The 21176-nt window shown below is 46.5% G+C and overlaps 1 protein-coding gene across 1 annotated transcript in view; it reads left to right on the plus strand.

The window, feature by feature from the left end:
• The first annotated feature begins 1146 nt into the window (after positions 1–1146).
• LOC134047429 (uncharacterized) overlaps positions 1147–21176 on the plus strand; it is a 125116-nt gene continuing 105086 nt past the window's right edge. The window contains exons 1-2 of the mRNA XM_062498567.1: positions 1147–1375; positions 1646–1750. Coding sequence (XP_062354551.1) covers positions 1147–1375; positions 1646–1750 — 334 coding nt within the window. The remainder of the gene's footprint in view (positions 1376–1645; positions 1751–21176) is intronic.

The following is a 21176-nucleotide window of genomic DNA, read 5'->3' on the forward strand; positions in this document are numbered from 1 at the left end:
CCCCATTTGACCATCCGGGTCCATTCCCGAGTAGAGTTGGAAGTTTTTTCGCAGCCTTTCTAACCATTCAGTAGGGGTTTCATCCTTTCTCTGCCTCTCGTTAAAGGCTCTGTTAATATTTTGACCCCTTGGTACAGATTCCCTGATCCCTTGAATAATTATAGTTCTTAAATCCTGCATGTGAGCTCTATGAGCCTGGTCCTGATGATCCCAATTGGGGTTTTGGAGAGGCCATTTAATATCAGCTGCTGGTCCCTGGGCATGCTGAGCATCCCATATACGCATGCCCTCCCTCCTTATCATGTTCTTTTCCTCGGCTGTAAACAAGATATTCAATATGGATTGCATCTCGTCCCAGGTGTACATATTGGGACCTAAAAACTGATCTACCCTTTCCGCAACTCCTAGCGGATCTTCTAACAAATGTCCCATCTCCTTTTTGAACTCTCTTACATCTCCAGAGCTAAGGGGCACTGATATAAACCCTATCCCTCCTTGTTGTCCCCCCATAGGCATCTCTCTTAAGGGATATAGTCCCTTCCGGGTCTTACTTCGAGTGATTGGTCCTGCATAACCTGAATGATCTGAGTCTGAATCTTCCTCTAGGGGTGCGTTAGGACCTATCGCTGCCCCCGGGACCTCGGGAGGCAATGGAGGTGGTATATACGGAGGAGGGGCAATGAGGGTTTCCTCCAGCTTGTTCTCTTTCTTTTTCTTCTTATTATCTTGCGACTTCTCTGTGAGTTTAAAAATAAATATCTCGGGGCGACCCACCCAGACCTTCGCATACTCCCGCTCCTCATCGGAGGTTGGCTTTTTAGTATTTACCCAAATATTCAATTTTTGCTTAATCCAATCTTCTGATGACCCAAATACAGGCCAAAACACATTTTTAGAGATTTCTTTTCCACCCCAAACTTCTACACAGTAATGTATCATCTTAGCTTTGTCCTTCCCTCCCGTATCAGGAAAATGTTCCCAATTGTCCAGTAAAAATCCTAAAGGACTATCTCTAGGCACGGGAGGAAGCTTTACTTCTGCAGGAATCTTACTCTTCCCCTGCCCCATACTTCCGGAGTGCCTTCAATCACACTTTATGTAAAACACTCGCTTCCCCAGGTTCGTGGCCCAAGCCCTCGCGGGTCTATGGGAACCGCACTACTAAGGGTCCGCACTCACTTGGGGAATCTGGCTGCCAGTTCCCCTCTCACTCATACACACAATTTGCCACACTCCGGGATCCCAACCCCGCCCAGACGGTTTCCGAAATACTTACGTGTCCTGCGTCTTCGTCCGGACCTCGTGCACAAGACTTTTAAGGGGTACCTGGGCCCTCAAATCCTCTTTGCTTCCTTCTCTTCCTCTGAGTTCGTCGGTCGGGATTAGGGCAACTTCCCCAGCCCCGGGAGCCACCAGACTGGTGGGGCGCACCCCCCGCGAACGGAGAATCACCACTTATCACCGATCCGAGTCACGGCACCAAGTTGTCATAAATGAGCACAACAGGCTATATAGGCCAATTAGTTATCTAGTTTATTATTAAAGCTAAGGAAGCAAAGTTGCAGCGCTGGGCGACAGGGGAATCACCGCTCCACCAACTGCCGCACCGCGTGTGGTTATGACCCCCCCTTTTAAGCATCCGTAGTTTCCGTCGAGTCGCTCTTCCGGTTTCTTCTGCGCATGCTCACACTCTTTGTCGAGTCATTCTTCCGGTGTCTTCTGCGCATGCACACAGTCCTTCCTCCTGATGGTCGGTGAGGAAGACCTATGAAAATCTTCTTCGGTCCTTTCTATGTTCTTCCCTTGACCCTGGGCTACAATGTTCTTAAGATAAGTTATGGTTAACTGTTATGGCAGTATTTGTTCCCTGTGGTTCTTTGTTAGTGACGTGAATGGACTATACACGTAGATCTGTACACGCAGATCTGCAGTTACATATTTATTTACATTTTATTCTTTTGATTAACAGTGAACATAAATGTTAATTTCTCATTACAGGCCCTGTGGTGTCACAATGCATCCCATGCCCTTTTAGGCCACTTGATGTCACAATGAATCATTTCATTTTTGGCCTCCATGGTGTCATAATGGTTCCTTGTTTCTATTGGGCCCCATGCTGTCACAATTCATCCCTGGCCCTTTTACGCCCCCTGGTGTCAAATGGGATCCTGGGATTATTAGCCTCCATTGGGTCACAATGGATCCTTGCTTCTCTTAACCCCTGTGGTGTCACAATGCATCCCATGCCCTTTTAGGCCACTTGATGTCACAATGAATCATTTGATTCTTGGCCTCCATGGTGACATAATAGATCCTTGCTTCTATTGGTCCCCGTGCTGTAACAATCCATCCCTGGCCATTATAGGCCCCCTGGTGTCACAAGGGATCATTAGATTGTTAGCCTGCATTGGGTCACAATGGTTCCTTGCTTCTCATAGCCCCTGTGGTGTCACAATGCATCCCATGCCCATTTAAGCCACTTGGTGTTACAATGAATCATTTGAGTCTTGGCCTCTATTGTGTCATAATATTTCCATGTTTTATGGTGCCCCATGCTTTCACAATTCATCCCTGGCCCTATTGCAACCCCTGGTGTCACAATGGATCATTAGATTGTTAGCCTGCCTTGGGTCACAATGGTTCCTTGCTTCTCTTAACCCCTGTGGTGTCACAATGCATCCCATGCCCTTTTAGGCCACTTGATGTCACAATGAATCATTTGATTCTTGGCCTCCATGGTGACATAATAGATCCTTGCTTCTATTGGTCCCCGTGCTGTAACAATCCATCCCTGGCCATTTTAGGCCCTCTGGTGTCACAAGGGATCATTAGATGGTTAGCCTGCATTGGGTCACAATGGGTCCTTGCTTCTCTTAGCCCCTGTGGTGTCACAATGCATCCCATGCCCTTTTAGGCCACTTGGTGTTACAATGAATCATTTGAGTCTTGGCCTCTATGGTGTCATAATATTTCCATGTTTTTATTGTGCCCCATGCTTTCACAATTCATCCCTGGCCCTATTGCAACCCCTGGTGTCACAATGGATCATTAGATTGTTAGCCTGCATTGGGTCACAATGGTTCCTTGCTTCTCTTAACCTCTGTGGTGTCACAATGCATCCCATGCCCTTTTAGGCCACTTGATGTCACAATGAATCATTTCATTTTTGGCCTCCATGGTGGCATAATTGTACAAGGTTTTATTGGGCCCCATGCTTTCACAATTCATCCCTGACCCTTTTAGGCCCATTGGTGTCACAAGGGACCATTAGATTGTTAGCCTGCATTGGGTCACAATGGTTCCTTGCTTCTCTTAACCTCTGTGGTGTCACAATGCATTCCATGCCATTTTAGGCCACTTGATGTCACAATGAATCATTTGATTCTTGGCCTCCATGGTGTCATAATGGTTCCTTGTTTCTATTGGGCCCCATGCTGTCACAGTTCATCCGTGGTCCTTTTTCGCCCCCTGGTGTCAAAAGGGATTCTAAGATTGTTAGCCTGCCTTGGGTCACAATGGTTCCTTGCTTCTCTTAACCTCTGTGCTGTCACAATGCATTCCATGCCATTTTAGGCCACTTGATGTCACAACGAATATTTGATTCTTGGCCTCCAAGGTGTCATAATGGTTCCTTGTTTCTATTGGGCCCCATGCTGTCACAATTCATCCCTGGCCCTATTGCAAACCCTGGTGTCACAATGGATCATGAGATTGTTAGCCTGCCTTGGGTCACAATGGTTCCTTGCTTCTCTTAACCTCTGTGGTGTCACAATGCATTCCAAGCCCTTTTAGGCCACTTGGTCTTACAATGAACCATTTGATTCTTGGCCTTCATGGTGTCATAATGGTTCCTTGCTTCTATAGGTCCCCATGCTGTCACAGTTCATCCGTGGTCCTTTTGCGCCCCCTGGTGTCAAAAGGGATTCTAAGATTGTTAGCCTGCCTTGGGTCACAATGGTTCCTTGCTTCTCTTAACCCCTGTGGTGTCACAATGCATCCCATGCCCTTTTAGGCCACTTGATGTCACAATGAATCATTTCATTTTTGGCCTCCATGGTGGCATAATTGTACCAGGTTTTAATTGGGCCCCATGCTTTCACAATTCATCCCTGGCCCTTTTACGCCCACTGGTGTCAAATGGGAACATTAGATTGTTAGCCTGCATTGGGTCACAATGGATCCTTGCTTCTCTTAACCCCTGTGCTGTCACAATGCATCCCATGCCCTTTTAGGCCACTTGATGTCACAATGAATCATTTGATTCTTGGCCTCCATGGTGACATAATAGATCCTTGCTTCTATTGGTCCCCGTGCTGTAACAATCCATCCCTGGCCATTTTAGGCCCCCTGGTGTCACAAGGGATCATTAGATTGTTAGCCTGCATTGGGTCACAATGGTTCCTTGCTTCTCTTAGCCCCTGTGGTGTCACAATGCATCCCATGCTCTTTTAGGCCACTAGGTGTTACAATGAATCATTTGAGTCTTGGTCTCTATTGTGTCATAATATTTCCATGTTTTTATTGTGCCCCATGCTTTCACAATTCATCCCTGGCCCTATTGCAACCCCTGGTGTCACAATGGATCATTAGATTGTTAGCCTGCATTGGGTCACAATGGTTCCTTGCTTCTCTTAACCTCTGTGGTGTCACAATGCATTCCAAGCCCTTTTAGGCCACTTGGTCTTACAATGAACCATTTGATTCTTGGCCTTCATGGTGTCATAATGGTTCCTTGCTTCTATAGGTCCCCATGCTGTCACAGTTCATCCGTGGTCCTTTTGCGCCCCCTGGTGTCAAAAGGGATTCTAAGATTGTTAGCCTGCCTTGGGTCACAATGGTTCCTTGCTTCTCTTAACCTCTGTGGTGTCACAATGCATTCCATGCCATTTTAGGCCACTTGATGTCACAATGAATATTTGATTCTTGGCCTCCAAGGTGTCATAATGGTTCCTTGTTTCTATTGGGCCCCATGCTGTCACAATTCATCCCTGGCCCTTTTAGGCCCATTGGTGTCACAAGGTACCATTAGATTGTTAGCCTCCATTGGGTCACAATGGATCCTTGCTTCTCTTAACCCCTGTGGTGTCACAATGCATCCCATGCCCTTTTAGGCCACTTGATGTCACAATGAATCATTTAATTTTTGGCCTCCATGGTGTCATAATGGTTCCTTGTTTCTATTGGGCCCCATGCTGTCACAATTCATCCCTGGCCCTTTTACGCCCCCTGGTGTCAAATGGGATCCTGGGATTATTAGCCTGCATTGGGTCACAATGGATCCTTGCTTCTCTTAACCCCTGTGGTGTCACAATGCATCCCATGCCCTTTTAGGCCACTTGGTCTTACAATGAACCATTTGATTCTTGGCCTTCATGGTGTCATAATGGTTCCTTGCTTCTATAGGTCCCCATGCTGTCACAGTTCATCCGTGGTCTTTTTGCGCCCCCTGGTGTCAAAAGGGATTCTAAGATTGTTAGCTTGCATTGGGTCACAATGGTTCCTTGCTTCTCTTAACCCCTGTGGTGTCACAATGCATCCCATGCCCTTTTAGGCCACTTGATGTCACAATGAATCATTTCATTTTTGGCCTCCATGGTGGCATAATTGTACCAGGTTTTAATTGGGCCCCATGCTTTCACAATTCATCCCTGGCCCTTTTACGCCCCCTGGTGTCAAAAGGGATTCTTAGATTGTTAGCCTGCATTGGGTCACAATGGATCCTTGCTTCTCTTAACCTCTGTGGTGTCACAATGCATTCCATGCCATTTTCGGCCACTTGATGTCACAATGAATATTTGATTCTTGGCCTCCAAGGTGTCATAATGGTTCCTTGTTTCTATTGGGCCCCATGCTGTCACAATTCATCCCTGGCCCTTTTACGCCCCCTGGTGTCAAATGGGATCCTGGGATTATTAGCCTCCATTGGGTCACAATGGATCCTTGCTTCTCTTAACCCCTGTGGTGTCACAATGCATCCCATGCCCTTTTAGGCCACTTGATGTCACAATGAATCATTTGATTCTTGGCCTCCATGGTGACATAATAGATCCTTGCTTCTATTGGTCGCCGTGCTGTAACAATCCATCCCTGGCCATTTTAGGCCCCCTGGTGTCACAAGGGATCATTAGATTGTTAGCCTGCATTGGGTCACAATGGTTCCTTGCTTCTCTTAGCCCCTGTGGTGTCACAATGCATCCCATGCCCTTTTAGGCCACTTGATGTCACAATGAATCATTTCATTTTTGGCCTCCATGGTGGCATAATTGTACCAGGTTTTAATTGGGCCCCATGCTTTCACAATTAATCCCTGGCCCTTTTACGCCCTCTGGTGTCAAAAGGGATTCTTAGATTGTTAGCCTGCATTGGGTCACAATGGATCCTTGCTTCTCTTAACCTCTGTGGTGTCACAATGCATTCCATGCCATTTTAGGCCACTTGATGTCACAATGAATATTTGATTCTTGGCCTCCAAGGTGTCATAATGGTTCCTTGTTTCTATTGGGCCCCATGCTGTCACAATTCATCCCTGGCCCTTTTACGCCCCCTGGTGTCAAATGGGATCCTGGGATTATTAGCCTCCATTGGGTCACAATGGATCCTTGCTTCTCTTAACCCCTGTGGTGTCACAATGCATCCCATGCCCTTTTAGGCCACTTGATGTCACAATGAATCATTTCATTTTTGGCCTCCATGGTGTCATAATGGTTCCTTGTTTCTATTGGGCCCCATGCTGTCACAATTCATCCCTGGCCCTTTTACGCCCCCTGGTGTCAAATGGGATCCTGGGATTATTAGCCTCCATTGGGTCACAATGGATCCTTGCTTCTCTTAACCCCTGTGGTGTCACAATGCATCCCATGCCCTTTTAGGCCACTTGATGTCACAATGAATCATTTCCTTTTTGGCCTCCATGGTGGCATAATTGTACCAGGTTTTAATTGGGCCCCATGCTTTCACAATTCATCCCTGGCCCTTTTACGCCCCCTGGTGTCAAATGGGAACATTAGATTGTTAGCCTGCATTGGGTCACAATGGATCCTTGCTTCTCTTAACCCCTGTGGTGTCACAATGCATCCCATGCCCTTTTAGGCCACTTGATGTCACTATGAATCATTTGATTCTTGGCCTCCATGGTGACATAATAGATCCGAGCTTCTATTGGTCCCCGTGCTGTAACAATCCATCCCTGGCCATTTTAGGCCCCCTGGTGTCACAAGGGATCATTAGATTGTTAGCCTGCATTGGGTCACAATGGTTCCTTGCTTCTCTTAGCCCCTGTGGTGTCACAATGCATCCCATGCCCTTTTAGGCCACTTGGTGTTACAATGAATCATTTGAGTCTTGGTCTCAATTGTGTCATAATATTTCCATGTTTTTATTGTGCCCCATGCTTTCACAATTCATCCCTGGCCCTATTGCAACCCCTGGTGTCACAAGGGATCATTAGATTGTTAGCCTGCATTGGGTCACAATGGTTCCTTGCTTCTCTTAACCTCTGTGGTGTCACAATGCATTCCAAGCCCTTTTAGGCCACTTGGTCTTACAATGAACCATTTGATTCTTGGCCTTCATGGTGTCATAATGGTTCCTTGCTTCTATAGGTCCCCATGCTGTCAAAGTTCATCCGTGGTCCTTTTGCGCCCCCTGGAGTCAAAAGGGATTCTAAGATTGTTAGCCTGCCTTGGGTCACAATGGTTCCTTGCTTCTCTTAACCTCTGTGGTGTCACAATGCATTCCATGCCATTTTAGGCCACTTGATGTCACAATGAATATTTGATTCTTGGCCTCCAATGTGTCATAATGGTTCCTTGTTTCTATTGGGCCCCATGCTGTCACAATTCATCCCTGGCCCTTTTAGGCCCATTGGTGTCACAAGGGACCATTAGATTGTTAGCCTCCATTGGGTCACAATGGATCCTTGCTTCTCTTAACCCCTGTGGTGTCACAAGGCATCCCATGCCCTTTTAGGCCACTTGATGTCACAATGAATCATTTAATTTTTGGCCTCCATGGTGTCATAATGGTTCCTTGTTTCTATTGGGCCCCATGCTGTCACAATTCATCCCTGGCCCTTTTACGCCCCCTGGTGTCAAATGGGATCCTGGGATTATTAGCCTGCATTGGGTCACAATGGATCCTTGCTTCTCTTAACCCCTGTGGTGTCACAATGCATCCCATGCCCTTTTAGGCCACTTGGTCTTACAATGAACCATTTGATTCTTGGCCTTCATGGTGTCATAATGGTTCCTTGCTTCTATAGGTCCCCATGCTGTCACAGTTCATCCGTGGTCCTTTTGCGCCCCCTGGTGTCAAAAGGAATTCTAAGATTGTTAGCCTGCCTTGGGTCACAATGGTTCCTTGCTTCTCTTAACCTCTGTGCTGTCACAATGCATCCCATGCCCTTTTAGGCCACTTGATGTCACAATGAATATTTGATTCTTGGCCTCCAAGGTGTCATAATGGTTCCTTGTTTCTATTGGGCCCCATGCTGTCACAATTCATCCCTGGCCCTTTTACACCCCCTGGTGTCAAATGGGATCCTGGGATTATTAGCCTCCATTGGGTCACAATGGATCCTTGCTTCTCTTAACCCCTGTGGTGTCACAATGCATCCCATGCCCTTTTAGGCCACTTGATGTCACAATGAATCATTTGATTCTTGGCCTCCATGGTGACATAATAGATCCTTGCTTCTATTGGTCGCCGTGCTGTAACAATCCATCCCTGGCCATTTTAGGCCCCCTGGTTTCACAAGGGATCATTAGATTGTTAGCCTGCATTGGGTCACAATGGTTCCTTGCTTCTCTTAGCCCCTGTGGTGTCACAATGCATCCCATGCCCATTTAAGCCACTTGGTCTTACAATGAATGATTTGAGTCTTGGCCTCTATTGTGTCATAATATTTCCATGTTTTTATTGTGCCCCATGCTTTCACAATTCATCCCTGGCCCTATTGCAACCCCTGGTGTCACAATGGATCATTAGATTGTTAGCCTGCATTGGGTCACAATGGTTCCTTGCTTCTCTTAACCTCTGTGGTGTCACAATGCATTCCAAGCCCTTTTAGGCCACTTGGTCTTACAATGAACCATTTGATTCTTGGCCTTCATGGTGTCATAATGGTTCCTTGCTTCTATAGGTCCCCATGCTGTCACAGTTCATCCGTGGTCCTTTTGCGCCCCCTGGTGTCAAAAGGGATTCTAAGATTGTTAGCCTGCCTTGGGTCACAATGGTTCCTTGCTTCTCTTAACCTCTGTGGTGTCACAATGCATCCCATGCCCTTTTAGGCCACTTGATGTCACAATGAATCATTTCATTTTTGGCCTCCATGGTGGCATAATTGTACAAGGTTTTATTGGGCCCCATGCTTTCACAATTCATCCCTGGCCCTTTTAGGCCCTTTGGTGTCACAAGGGACCATTAGATTGTTAGCCTGCCTTGGATCACAATGGTTCCTTGCTTCTCTTAACCTCTGTGGTGTCACAATGCATTCCACGCCATTTTAGGCCACTTGATGTCACAATGAATCATTTGATTCTTGGCCTCCATGGTGTCATAATGGTTCCTTGTTTCTATTGGGCCCCGTGCTGTCACAATTCATCCCTGGCCCTTTTACGCCCCCTCGTGTCAAATGGGATCCTGGGATTATTAGCCTCCATTGGGTCACAATGGATCCTTGCTTCTCTTAACCCCTGTGCTGTCACAATGCATCCCATGCCCTTTTAGGACACTTGGTGTTACAATGAATCATTTGAGTCTTGGCCTCTATTGTGTCATAATATTTCCATGTTTTTATTGTGCCCCATGCTTTCACAATTCATCCCTGGCCCTATTGCAACCCCTGGTGTCACAATGGATCATTAGATTGTTAGCCTCCATTGGGTCACAATGGATCCTTGCTTCTCTTAGCCCCTGTGGTGTCACAATGCATCCCATGCCCTTTTAGGCCACTTGATGTCACAATGAATCATTTGATTCTTGGCCTCCATGGTGACATAATGGTTCCTTGTTTCTATTGGGCCCCATGCTGTCACAATTCATACCTGGCCCTTTTACGCCCCCTGGTGTCAAATGGGATCCTGGGATAATTAGCCTGCCTTGGGTCACAATGGTTACTTGCTTCTCTTAGGCCCTGTGGTGTCACAATGCATCCCATGCCCTTTTAGGACACTTGGTCTTACAATGAATCATTTGAGTCTTGGCCTCTATTGTGTCATAATATTTCCATGTTTTTATTGTGCCCCATGCTTTCACAATTCATCCCTGGCCCTATTGCAACCCCTGGTGTCACAATGGATCATTAGATTGTTAGCCTGCATTGGGTCACAATGGTTCCTTGCTTCTCTTAACCCCTGTGGTGTCACAATGCATCCCATGCCCTTTTAGGCCACTTGATGTCACAATGAATCATTTCATTTTTGGCCTCCATGGTGGCATAATTGTACCATTTTTTAATTGGGCCCCATGCTTTCACAATTCATCCCTGGCCCTTTTAGGCCCTTTGGTGTCACAAGGGACCATTAGAATGTCAGCCTCCATTGGGTAACAATGGTTCCTTGCTTCTCTTAACCTCTGTGGTGTCACAATGCCTTCCATGCCATTTTAGGCCACTTGATGTCACAATGAATCATTTGATTCTTGGCCTCCGAGGTGTCATAATGGTTCCTTGTTTCTATTGGGCCCCATGCTGTCACAATTCATCCCTGGCCCTTTTACGCCCCCTGGTGTCAAATGGGATCCTGGGATTATTAGCCTCCATTGGGTCACAATGGATCCTTGCTTCTCTTAACCCCTGTGGTGTCACAATGCATCCCATGCCCTTTTAGGCCACTTGATGTCACAATGAATCATTTGATTCTTGGCCTCCATGGTGTCATAATGGTTCCTTGTTTCTATTGGGCCCCGTGCTGTCACAATTCATCCCTGGCCCTTTTACGCCCCCTGGTGTCAAATGGGATCCTGGGATTATTAGCCTCCATTGGGTCACAATGGATCCTTGCTTCTCTTAACCCCTGTGCTGTCACAATGCATCCCATGCCCTTTTAGGACACTTGGTGTTACAATGAATCATTTGAGTCTTGGCCTCTATTGTGTCATAATATTTCCATGTTTTTATTGTGCCCCATGCTTTCACAATTCATCCCTGGCCCTATTGCAACCCCTGGTGTCACAATGGATCATTAGATTGTTAGCCTCCATTGGGTCACAATGGATCCTTGCTTCTCTTAGCCCCTGTGGTGTCACAATGCATCCCATGCCCTTTTAGGCCACTTGATGTCACAATGAATCATTTGATTCTTGGCCTCCATGGTGTCATCATGGTTCCTTGTTTCTATTGGGCCCCATGCTGTCACAATTCATCCCTGGCCCTTTTACACCCCCTGGTGTCAAATGGGATCCTGGGATTATTAGCCTCCATTGGGTCACAATGGATCCTTGCTTCTCTTAGGCCCTGTGGTGTCACAATGCATCCCATGCCCTTTTAGGCCACTTGGTCTTACAATGAATCATTTGAGTCTTGGCCTCTATTGTGTCATAATATTTCCATGTTTTTATTGTGCCCCATGCTTTCACAATTCATCCCTGGCCCTATTGCAACCCCTGGTGTCACAATGGATCATTAGATTGTTAGCCTGCATTGGGTCACAATGGTTCCTTGCTTCTCTTAACCCCTGTGGTGTCACAATGCATCCCATGCCCTTTTAGGCCACTTGATGTCACAATGAATCATTTCATTTTTGGCCTCCATGGTGGCATAATTGTACCATTTTTTAATTGGGCCCCATGCTTTCACAATTCATCCCTGGCCCTTTTACGCCCCCTGGTGTCAAATGGGATCCTGGGATTATTAGCCTCCATTGGGTCACAATGGATCCTTGCTTCTCTTAACCCCTGTGGTGTCACAATGCATCCCATGCCCTTTTAGGCCACTTGATGTCACAATGAATCATTTGATTCTTGGCCTCCATGGTGACATAATAGATCCTTGCTTCTATTGGTCCCCGTGCTGTAACAATCCATCCCTGGCCATTATAGGCCCCCTGGTGTCACAAGGGATCATTAGATTGTTAGCCTGCATTGGGTCACAATGGTTCCTTGCTTCTCTTAGCCCCTGTGGTGTCACAATGCATCCCATGCCCATTTAAGCCACTTGGTGTTACAATGAATCATTTGAGTCTTGGCCTCTATTGTGTCATAATATTTCCCTGTTTTTATTGTGGCCCATGCTTTCACAATTCATCCCTGGCCCTATTGCAACCCCTGGTGTCACAAGGGATCATTAGATTGTTAGCCTGCATTGGTTCACAATGGTTCCTTGCTTCTCTTAACCTCTGTGGTGTCACAATGCATTCCAAGCCCTTTTAGGCCACTTGGTCTTACAATGAACCATTTGATTCTTGGCCTCCCTGGTGTCATAATGGTTCCTTGCTTCTATAGGTCCCCATGCTGTCACAGTTCATCCGTGGTCCTTTTGCGCCCCCTGGTGTCAAAAGGGATTCTAAGATTGTTAGCCTGCATTGGGTCACAATGGTTCCTTGCTTCTCTTAACCCCTGTGGTGTCACAATGCATCCCATGCCCTTTTAGGCCACTTGATGTCACAATGAATCATTTGATTCTTGGCCTCCATGGTGTCATAATGGTTCCTTGTTTCTATTGGGCCCCATACTGTCACAATTCATCCCTGGCCCTTTTAGGGCAAAGGTGTCACAAGGGACCATTAGATTGTTAGCCTCCATTGGGTAACAATGGTTCCTTGCTTCTCTTAACCTCTGTGGTGTCAAAATGCTTTCCATGCCATTTTAGGCCACTTGATGTCACAATGAATCATTTGATTCTTGGCCTCCAAGGTGTCATAATGGTTCCCTGTTTCTATTGGGCCCCATGCTTTCACAATTCATCCCTGGCCCTTTTACGTCCCCTGGTGTCAAATGGGATCCTGGGATTATTAGCCTGCATTGGGTCACAATGGATCCTTGCTTCTCTTAACCCCTGTGGTGTCACAATGCATCCCATGCTCTTTTAGGCCACTTGATGTCACAATGAATCATTTGATTCTTGGCCTCCATGGTGACATAATAGATCCTTGCTTCTATTGGTCCCCGTGCTGTAACAATCCATCCCTGGCCATTTTAGGCCCTCTGGTGTCACAAGGGATCATTAGATTGTTAGCCTGCATTGGGTCACAATGGTTCCTTGCTTCTCTTAGCCCCTGTGGTGTCACAATGCATCCCATGCCCTTTTAGGCCACTTGGTGTTACAATGAATCATTTGAGTCTTGGCCTCTATGGTGTCATAATATTTCCATGTTTTTATTGTGCCCCATGCTTTCACAATTCATCCCTGGACCTATTGCAACCCCTGGTGTCACAATGGATCATTATATTGTTAGCCTGCATTGGGTCACAATGGTTCCTTGCTTCTCTTAGCCCCTGTGGTGTCACAATGCATCCTATGCCCTTTTAGGCCACTTCATGTCACAATGAATCATTTCATTTTTGGCCTCCATGGTGACAAAATTGTACCAGGTTTTAATTGGGCCCCATGTTTTCACAATTCATCCCTGGCCCTTTTAGGCCCCCTGGTGTCACAAGGGACCATTCGATTGTTAGCCTGCCTTGGGTCACAATGGTTCCTTGCTTCTCTTAGCCCCTGTGGTGTCACAATGCATCCCATGCCGTTTTAGGCCAGTTGGTGATACAATGAATCATTTGAGTCTTGGCCTCTATTGTGTCATAATATTTCCATGTTTTTATTGTGCCCCATGCTTTCACAATTCATCCCTGGCCCTATTGCAACCCCTGGTGTCACAATGGATCATTAGATTGTTAGCCTCCATTGGGTCACAATGGATCCTTGCTTCTCTTAACCCCTGTGGTGTCACAATGCATCCCATGCCCTTTTAGGCCACTTGATGTCACAATGAATCATTTAATTTTTGGCCTCCATGGTGTCATAATGGTTCCTTGTTTCTATTGGGCCCCATGCTGTCACAATTCATCCCTGGCCCTTTTACGCCCCCTGGTGTCAAATGGGATCCTGGGATTATTAGCCTGCATTGGGTCACAATGGATCCTTGCTTCTCTTAACCCCTGTGGTGTCACAATGCATCCCATGCCCTTTTAGGCCACTTGGTCTTACAATGAACCATTTGATTCTTGGCCTTCATGGTGTCATAATGGTTCCTTGCTTCTATAGGTCCCCATGGTGTCAGAGTTCATCCGTGGTCCTTTTGCGCCCCCTGGTGTCAAAAGGGATTCTAAGATTGTTAGCCTGCCTTGGGTCACAATGGTTCCTTGCTTCTCTTAACCCCTGTGATGTCACAATGCATCCCATGCCCTTTTAGGCCACTTGATGTCACAATGAATAATTTCATTTTTGGCCTCCATGGTGGCATAATTGTACCAGGTTTTAATTGGGCCCCATGCTTTCACAATTCATCCCTGGCCCTTTTACGCCCCCTGGTGTCAAAAGGGATTCTTAGATTGTTAGCCTGCATTGGGTCACAATGGTTCCTTGCTTCTCTTAACCCCTGTGGTGTCACAATGCATTCCATGCCATTTTCGGCCACTTGATGTCACAATGAATATTTGATTCTTGGCCTCCAAGGTGTCATAATGGTTCCTTGTTTCTATTGGGCCCCATGCTGTCACAATTCATCCCTGGCCCTTTTACGCCCCCTGGTGTCAAATGGGATCCTGGGATTATTAGCCTCCATTGGGTCACAATGGATCCTTGCTTCTCTTAACCCCTGTGGTGTCACAATGCATCCCATGCCCTTTTAGGCCACTTGATGTCACAATGAATCATTTGATTCTTGGCCTCCATGGTGACATAATAGATCCGAGCTTGTATTGGTCGCCGTGCTGTAACAATCCATCCCTGGCCATTTTAGGCCCCCTGGTGTCACAAGGGATCATTAGATTGTTAGCCTGCATTGGGTCACAATGGTTCCTTGCTTCTCTTAGCCCCTGTGGTGTCACAATGCATCCCATGCCCTTTTAGGCCACTTGGTGTTACAATGAATCATTTGAGTCTTGGCCTCTATTGTGTCATAATATTTCCATGTTTTTATTGTGCCCCATGCTTTCACAATTCATCCCTGACCCTATTGCAACCCCTGGTGTCACAATGGATCATTAGATTGTTAGCCTGCATTGGGTCACAATGGGTCCTTGCTTCTCTTAGCCCCTGTGGTGTCACAATGCATCCCATGCCCTTTTAGGCCACTTGGTCTTACAATGAATCATTTGAGTCTTGGCCTCTATGGTGTCATAATATTTCCATGTTTTTATTGTGCCCCATGCTTTCACAATTCATCCCTGGCCCTATTGCAACCCCTGGTGTCACAATGGATCATTAGATTGTTAGCCTGCATTGGGTCACAATAGTTCCTTGCTTCTCTTAACCTCTGTGGTGTCACAATGCATTCCAAGCCCTTTTAGGCCACTTGGTCTTACAATGAACCATTTGATTCTTGGCCTTCATGGTGTCATAATGGTTCCTTGCTTCTATAGGTCCCCATGCTGTCACAGTTCATCCGTGGTCCTTTTGCGCCCCCTGGTGTCAAAAGGGATTCTAAGATTGTTAGCCTGCCTTGGGTCACAATGGTTCCTTGCTTCTCTTAACCTCTGTGGTGTCACAATGCATCCCATGCCCTTTTAGGCCACTTGATGTCACAATGAATCATTTCATTTTTGGCCTCCATGGTGGCATAATTGTACAAGGTTTTATTGGGCCCCATGCTTTCACAATTCATCCCTCGCCCTTTTAGGCCCTTTGGTGTCACAAGGGACCATTAGATTGTTAGCCTGCATTGGGTCACAATGGTTCCTTGCTTCTCTTAACCTCTGTGGTGTCACAATGCATCCCATGCCCTTTTAGGCCACTTGATGTCACAACGAATATTTGATTCTTGGCCTCCAAGGTGTCATAATGGTTCCTTGTTTCTATTGGGCCCCATGCTGTCACAATTCCTCCCTGGCCCTTTTACGCCCCCTGGTGTCAAATGGGATCCTGGGATTATTAGCCTGCATTGGGTCACAATGGATCCTTGCTTCTCTTAACCCCTGTGGTGTCACAATGCATCCCATGCCCTTTTAGGCCACTTGATGTCACAATGAATCATTTAATTTTTGGCCTCCATGGTGTCATAATGGTTCCTTGTTTCTATTGGGCCCCATGCTGTCACAATTCATCCCTGGCCCTTTTACGCCCCCTGGTGTCAAATGGGATCCTGGGATTATTAGCCTCCATTGGGTCACAATGGATCCTTGCTTCTCTTAACCCCTGTGGTGTCACAATGCATCCCATGCCCTTTTAGGCCACTTGATGTCACAATGAATCATTTGATTCTTGGCCTCCATGGTGACATAATAGATCCTTGCTTCTATTGGTCGCCGTGCTATAACAATCCAGCCCTGGCCATTTTAGGCCCCCGGGTGTCACAAGGGATCATTAGATTGTTAGCCTGCATTGGGTCACAATGGTTCCTTGCTTCTCTTAGCCCCTGTGGTGTCACAATGCATCCCATGCCCTTTTAGGCCACTTGGTCTTACAATGAACCATTTGATTCTTGGCCTTCATGGTGTCATAATGGTTCCTTGCTTCTATAGGTCCCCATGCTGTCACAGTTCATCCGTGGTCCTTTTGCGCCCCCTGGTGTCAAAAGGGATTCTAAGATTGTTAGCCTGCCTTGGGTCACAATGGTTCCTTGATTCTCTTAACCTCTGTGGTGTCACAATGCATTCCATGCCATTTTAGGCCACTTGATGTCACAATGAATATTTGATTCTTGGCCTCCATGGTGTCATAATGGTTCCTTGTTTCTATTGGGCCCCATGCTGTCACAATTCATCCCTGGCCCTTTTAGGCCCATTGGTGTCACAAGGGACCATTTGATTGTTAGCCTCCATTGGGTCACAATGGATCCTTGCTTCTCTTAACCCCTGTGGTGTCACAATGCATTCCAAGCCCTTTTAGGCCACTTGATGTCACAACGAATAATTTCATTTTTGGCCTACATGGTGGCATAATTGTACCAGGTTTTAATTGGGCCCCATGCTTTCACAATTCATCTCTGGGCCATTTTAGGCCCATTGGTGTCACAAGGGAACAATAGATTGTTAGCCTCCATTGGGTAACAATGGTTCCTTGCTTCTCTTAACCCCTGTGGTGTCACAATGCATCCCATGCCCTTTTAGGCCACTTGATGTCACAATGAATCATTTCATTTTTGGCCTCCATGGTGACATAATTGTACCAGGTTTTAACTGGGCCCCATGTTTTCACAATCCATCCCTGGCCCTTTTAGTCCCTTTGGTGTCACAAGGGACCATTAGATTGTTAGCCTCCATTGGGTAGGAATGGTTCCTTGTTTCTCTTAACCTCTGTGGTGTCACAATGAATTCCATGCCATTTTCGGCCACTTGATGTCACAATGAATCATTTGATTCTTGGCCTCCATGGTGTCATAATGGTTCCTTGTTTCTATTGGGCCCCATGCTGTCACTATTCATCCCTGGACCTTTTACGCCCCCTGGTGTCAAATGGGAACATTAGATTGTTAGCCTGCTTTGGGTCACAATGGATCCTTGCTTCTCTTAACCCCTGTGGTGTCACAATGCATCCCATGCCCTTTTAGGCCACTTGATGTCACAATGAACCATTTGATTCTTGGCCTTCATGGTGTCATAATGGTTCCTTCCTTCTATAGGTCCCCATGCTGTCACAGTTCATCCGTGGTCCTTTTGCGCCCCCTGGTGTCAAAAGGGATTCTAAGATTGTTAGCCTGCCTTGGGTCACAATGGTTCCTTGCTTCTCTTAACCTCTGTGGTGTCACAATGCATTCCGTGCCATTTTAGGCCACTTGATGTCACAATGAATATTTGATTCTTGGCCTCCAAGGTGTCATAATGGTTCCTTGTTTCTATTGGGCCCCATGCTGTCACTATTCATCCCTGGCCCTTTTACGCCCCCTGGTGTCAAATGGGATCCTGGGATTATTAGCCTCCATTGGGTCACAATGGATCCTTGCTTCTCTTAACCCCTGTGATGTCACAATGCATCCCATGCCCTTTTAGGCCACTTGATGTCACAATGAATAATTTGATTCTTGGCCTCCATGGTGACATAATAGATCCTTGCTTCTATTGGTCCCCGTGCTGTAACAATCCATCCCTGGCCATTTTAGGCCCCCTGGTGTCACAAGGGATCATTAGATTGTTAGCCTGCCTTGGGTCACAATGGTTCCTTGCTTCTCTTAGCCCCTGTGGTGTCACAATGCATCCCATGCCCTTTTAGGCCACTTGGTGTTACAATGAATCATTTGAGTCTTGGCCTCTATTGTGTCATAATATTTCCATGTTTTTAATGTTCCCCATGCATTCACAATTCATCCCTGCCCTATTGCAACCCCTGGTGTCACAATGGATCATTAGATTGTTAGCCTCCATTGGGTCACAATGGATCCTTGCTTCTCTTAACCCCTGTGGTGTCACAATGCATCCCATGCCCTTTTAGGCCACTTGATGTCACAATGAATCATTTGATTCTTGGCCTCCATGGTGACATAATAGATCCTTGCTTCTATTGGTCCCCGTGCTGTAACAATCTATCCCTGGCCATTTTAGGCCCCCTGGTGTCACAAGGGATCATTAGATGGTTAGCCTGCATTGGGTCACAATGGTTCCTTGCTTCTCTTAGCCCCTGTGGTGTCACAATGCATCCCATGCCCTTTTAGGCCACTTGGTGTTACAATGAATCATTTGAGTCTTGGCCTCTATTGTGTCATAATATTTCCATGTTTTTATTGTTCCCCATGCTTTCACAATTCATCCCTGCCCTATTGCAACCCCTGGCGTCACAATGGATCATTAGATTGTTAGCCTCCATTGGGTCACAATGGATCCTTGCTTCTCTTAACCCCTGTGGTGTCACAATGCATTCCAAGCCCTTTTAGGCCACTTGGTCTTACAATGAACCATTTGATTCTTGGCCTTCATGGTGTCATAATGGTTCCTTGATTCTATAGGTCCCCATGCTGTCACAGTTCATCCGTGGTCCTTTTGCGCCCCCTGGTGTCAAAAGGGATTCTAAGATTGTTAGCCTGCGTTGGGTCACAATGGTTCCTTGCTTCTCTTAACCCCTGTGGTGTCACAATGCATTCCATGCCATTTTAGGCCACTTGATGTCACAATGAATCATTTGATTCTTGGCCTCCATGGTGTCATAATGGTTCCTTGTTTCTATTGGGCCTCATGTTTTCACAATTCATCCCTGGCCCTTTTACGCCCCCTGGTGTCAAATGGGATCATTAGATTGTTAGCCTCCATTGGGTCACAATGGATCCTTGCTTCTCTTAACCCCTGTGGTGTCACAATGCATCCCATGCGCTTTTAGGCCACTTGATGTCACAATGAATCATTTGATTCTTGGCCTCCATGGTGACATAATAGATCCTTGCTTCTATTGGTCCCCGTGCTGTAAAAATCCATCCCTGGCCATTTTAGGCCCCCTGGTGTCACAAGGGATCATTAGATTGTTAGCCTGCATTGGGTCACAATGGTTCCTTGCTTCTCTTAGCCCCTGTGGTGTCACAATGCATCCAATGCCCTTTTAGGCCACTTGGTGTTACAATGAATCATTTGAGTCTTGGCCTCTATTGTGTCATAATATTTCCATGATTTTATTGTGCCCCATGTTTTCACAATTCATCCCTGCCCTATTGCAACCCCTGGTGTCACAGTGGATCATTAGATTGTTAGCCTCCATTGGGTCACAATGGATCCTTGCTTCTCTTAACCCCTGTGGTGTCACAATGCATCCCATGCCCTTTTAGGCCACTTGATGTCACAATGAATCATTTGATTCTTGGCCTCCATGTTGACATAATAGATCCTTGCTTCTATTGGTCCCCGTGCTGTAACAATCCATCCCTGGCCATTTTAGGCCCCCTGGTGTCACAAGGGATCATTAGATTGTTAGCCTGCATTGGGTCACAATGGTTCCTTGCTTCTCTTAGCCCCTGTGGTGTCACAATGCATCCCATGCCCTTTTAGGCCAGTTGGTGTTACAATGAATCATTTGAGTCTTGGCCTCTATGGTGTCATAATATTTCCATGTTTTTATTGTGCCCCATGCTTTCACAATTCATCCCTGGCCCTATTGCAACCCCTGGTGTCACAATGGATCATTAGATTGATAGCCTGCATTGGGTCACAATGGTTCCTTGCTTCTCTTAACCTCTGTGGTGTCACAATGCATTCCAAGCCCTTTTAGGCCACTTGGTCTTACAATGAACCATTTGATTCTTGGCCTTCATGGTGTCATAATGTTTTCTTGCTTCTATAGGTCCCCATGCTGTCACAGTTCATCCGTGGTCCTTTTGCGCCCCCTGGTGTCAAAAGGGATTCTAAGATTGTTAGCCTGCATTGGGTCACAATGGTTCCTTGCTTCTCTTAACCCCTGTGGTGTCACAATGCATCCCATGCCCTTTTAGGCCACTTGATGTCACAATGAATCATTTCATTTTTGGCCTACATGGTGGCATAGTTGTACCAGGTTTTAATTGGGCCCCATGCTTTCACAATTCATCCCTGGGCCCTTTTAGGCCCATTGGTGTCACAAGGGAACAATAGATTGTTAGCCTCCATTGGGTAACAATGGTTCCTTGCTTCTCTTGACCTCTGTGGTGTCACAATGCATTCCATGCCGTTTTAGGCCACTTGATGTCACAATGAATCATTTGATTCTTGGCCTCCATGGTGTCATAATGGTTCCTTGTTTCTATTGGGCCCCATGCTGTCACAATTCATCCCTGGCCCTTTTACGCCCCCTGGTGTCAAATGGGATCCTGGGATTATTAGCCTCCATTGGGTCACAATGGATCCTTGCTTCTCTTAACCCCTGTGGTGTCACAATGCATCCCATGCCCTTTTAGGCCACTTGATGTCACAATGAATCATTTGATTCTTGGCCTCCATGTTGACATAATAGATCCTTGCTTCTATTGGTCCCCGTGCTGTAACAATCCATCCCTGGCCATTTTAGGCCCCCTGGTGTCACAAGGGATCATTAGATTGTTAGCCTGCATTGGGTCACAATGGTTCCTTGCTTCTCTTAGCCCCTGTGGTGTCACAATGCATCCCATGCCCTTTTAGGCCACTTGGTGTTACAA

The sequence above is a fragment of the Cinclus cinclus genome, chromosome 9 (genome assembly GCF_963662255.1).
Source record: "Cinclus cinclus chromosome 9, bCinCin1.1, whole genome shotgun sequence".
Classification (NCBI taxonomy): Eukaryota; Metazoa; Chordata; class Aves; order Passeriformes; family Cinclidae; genus Cinclus; species Cinclus cinclus.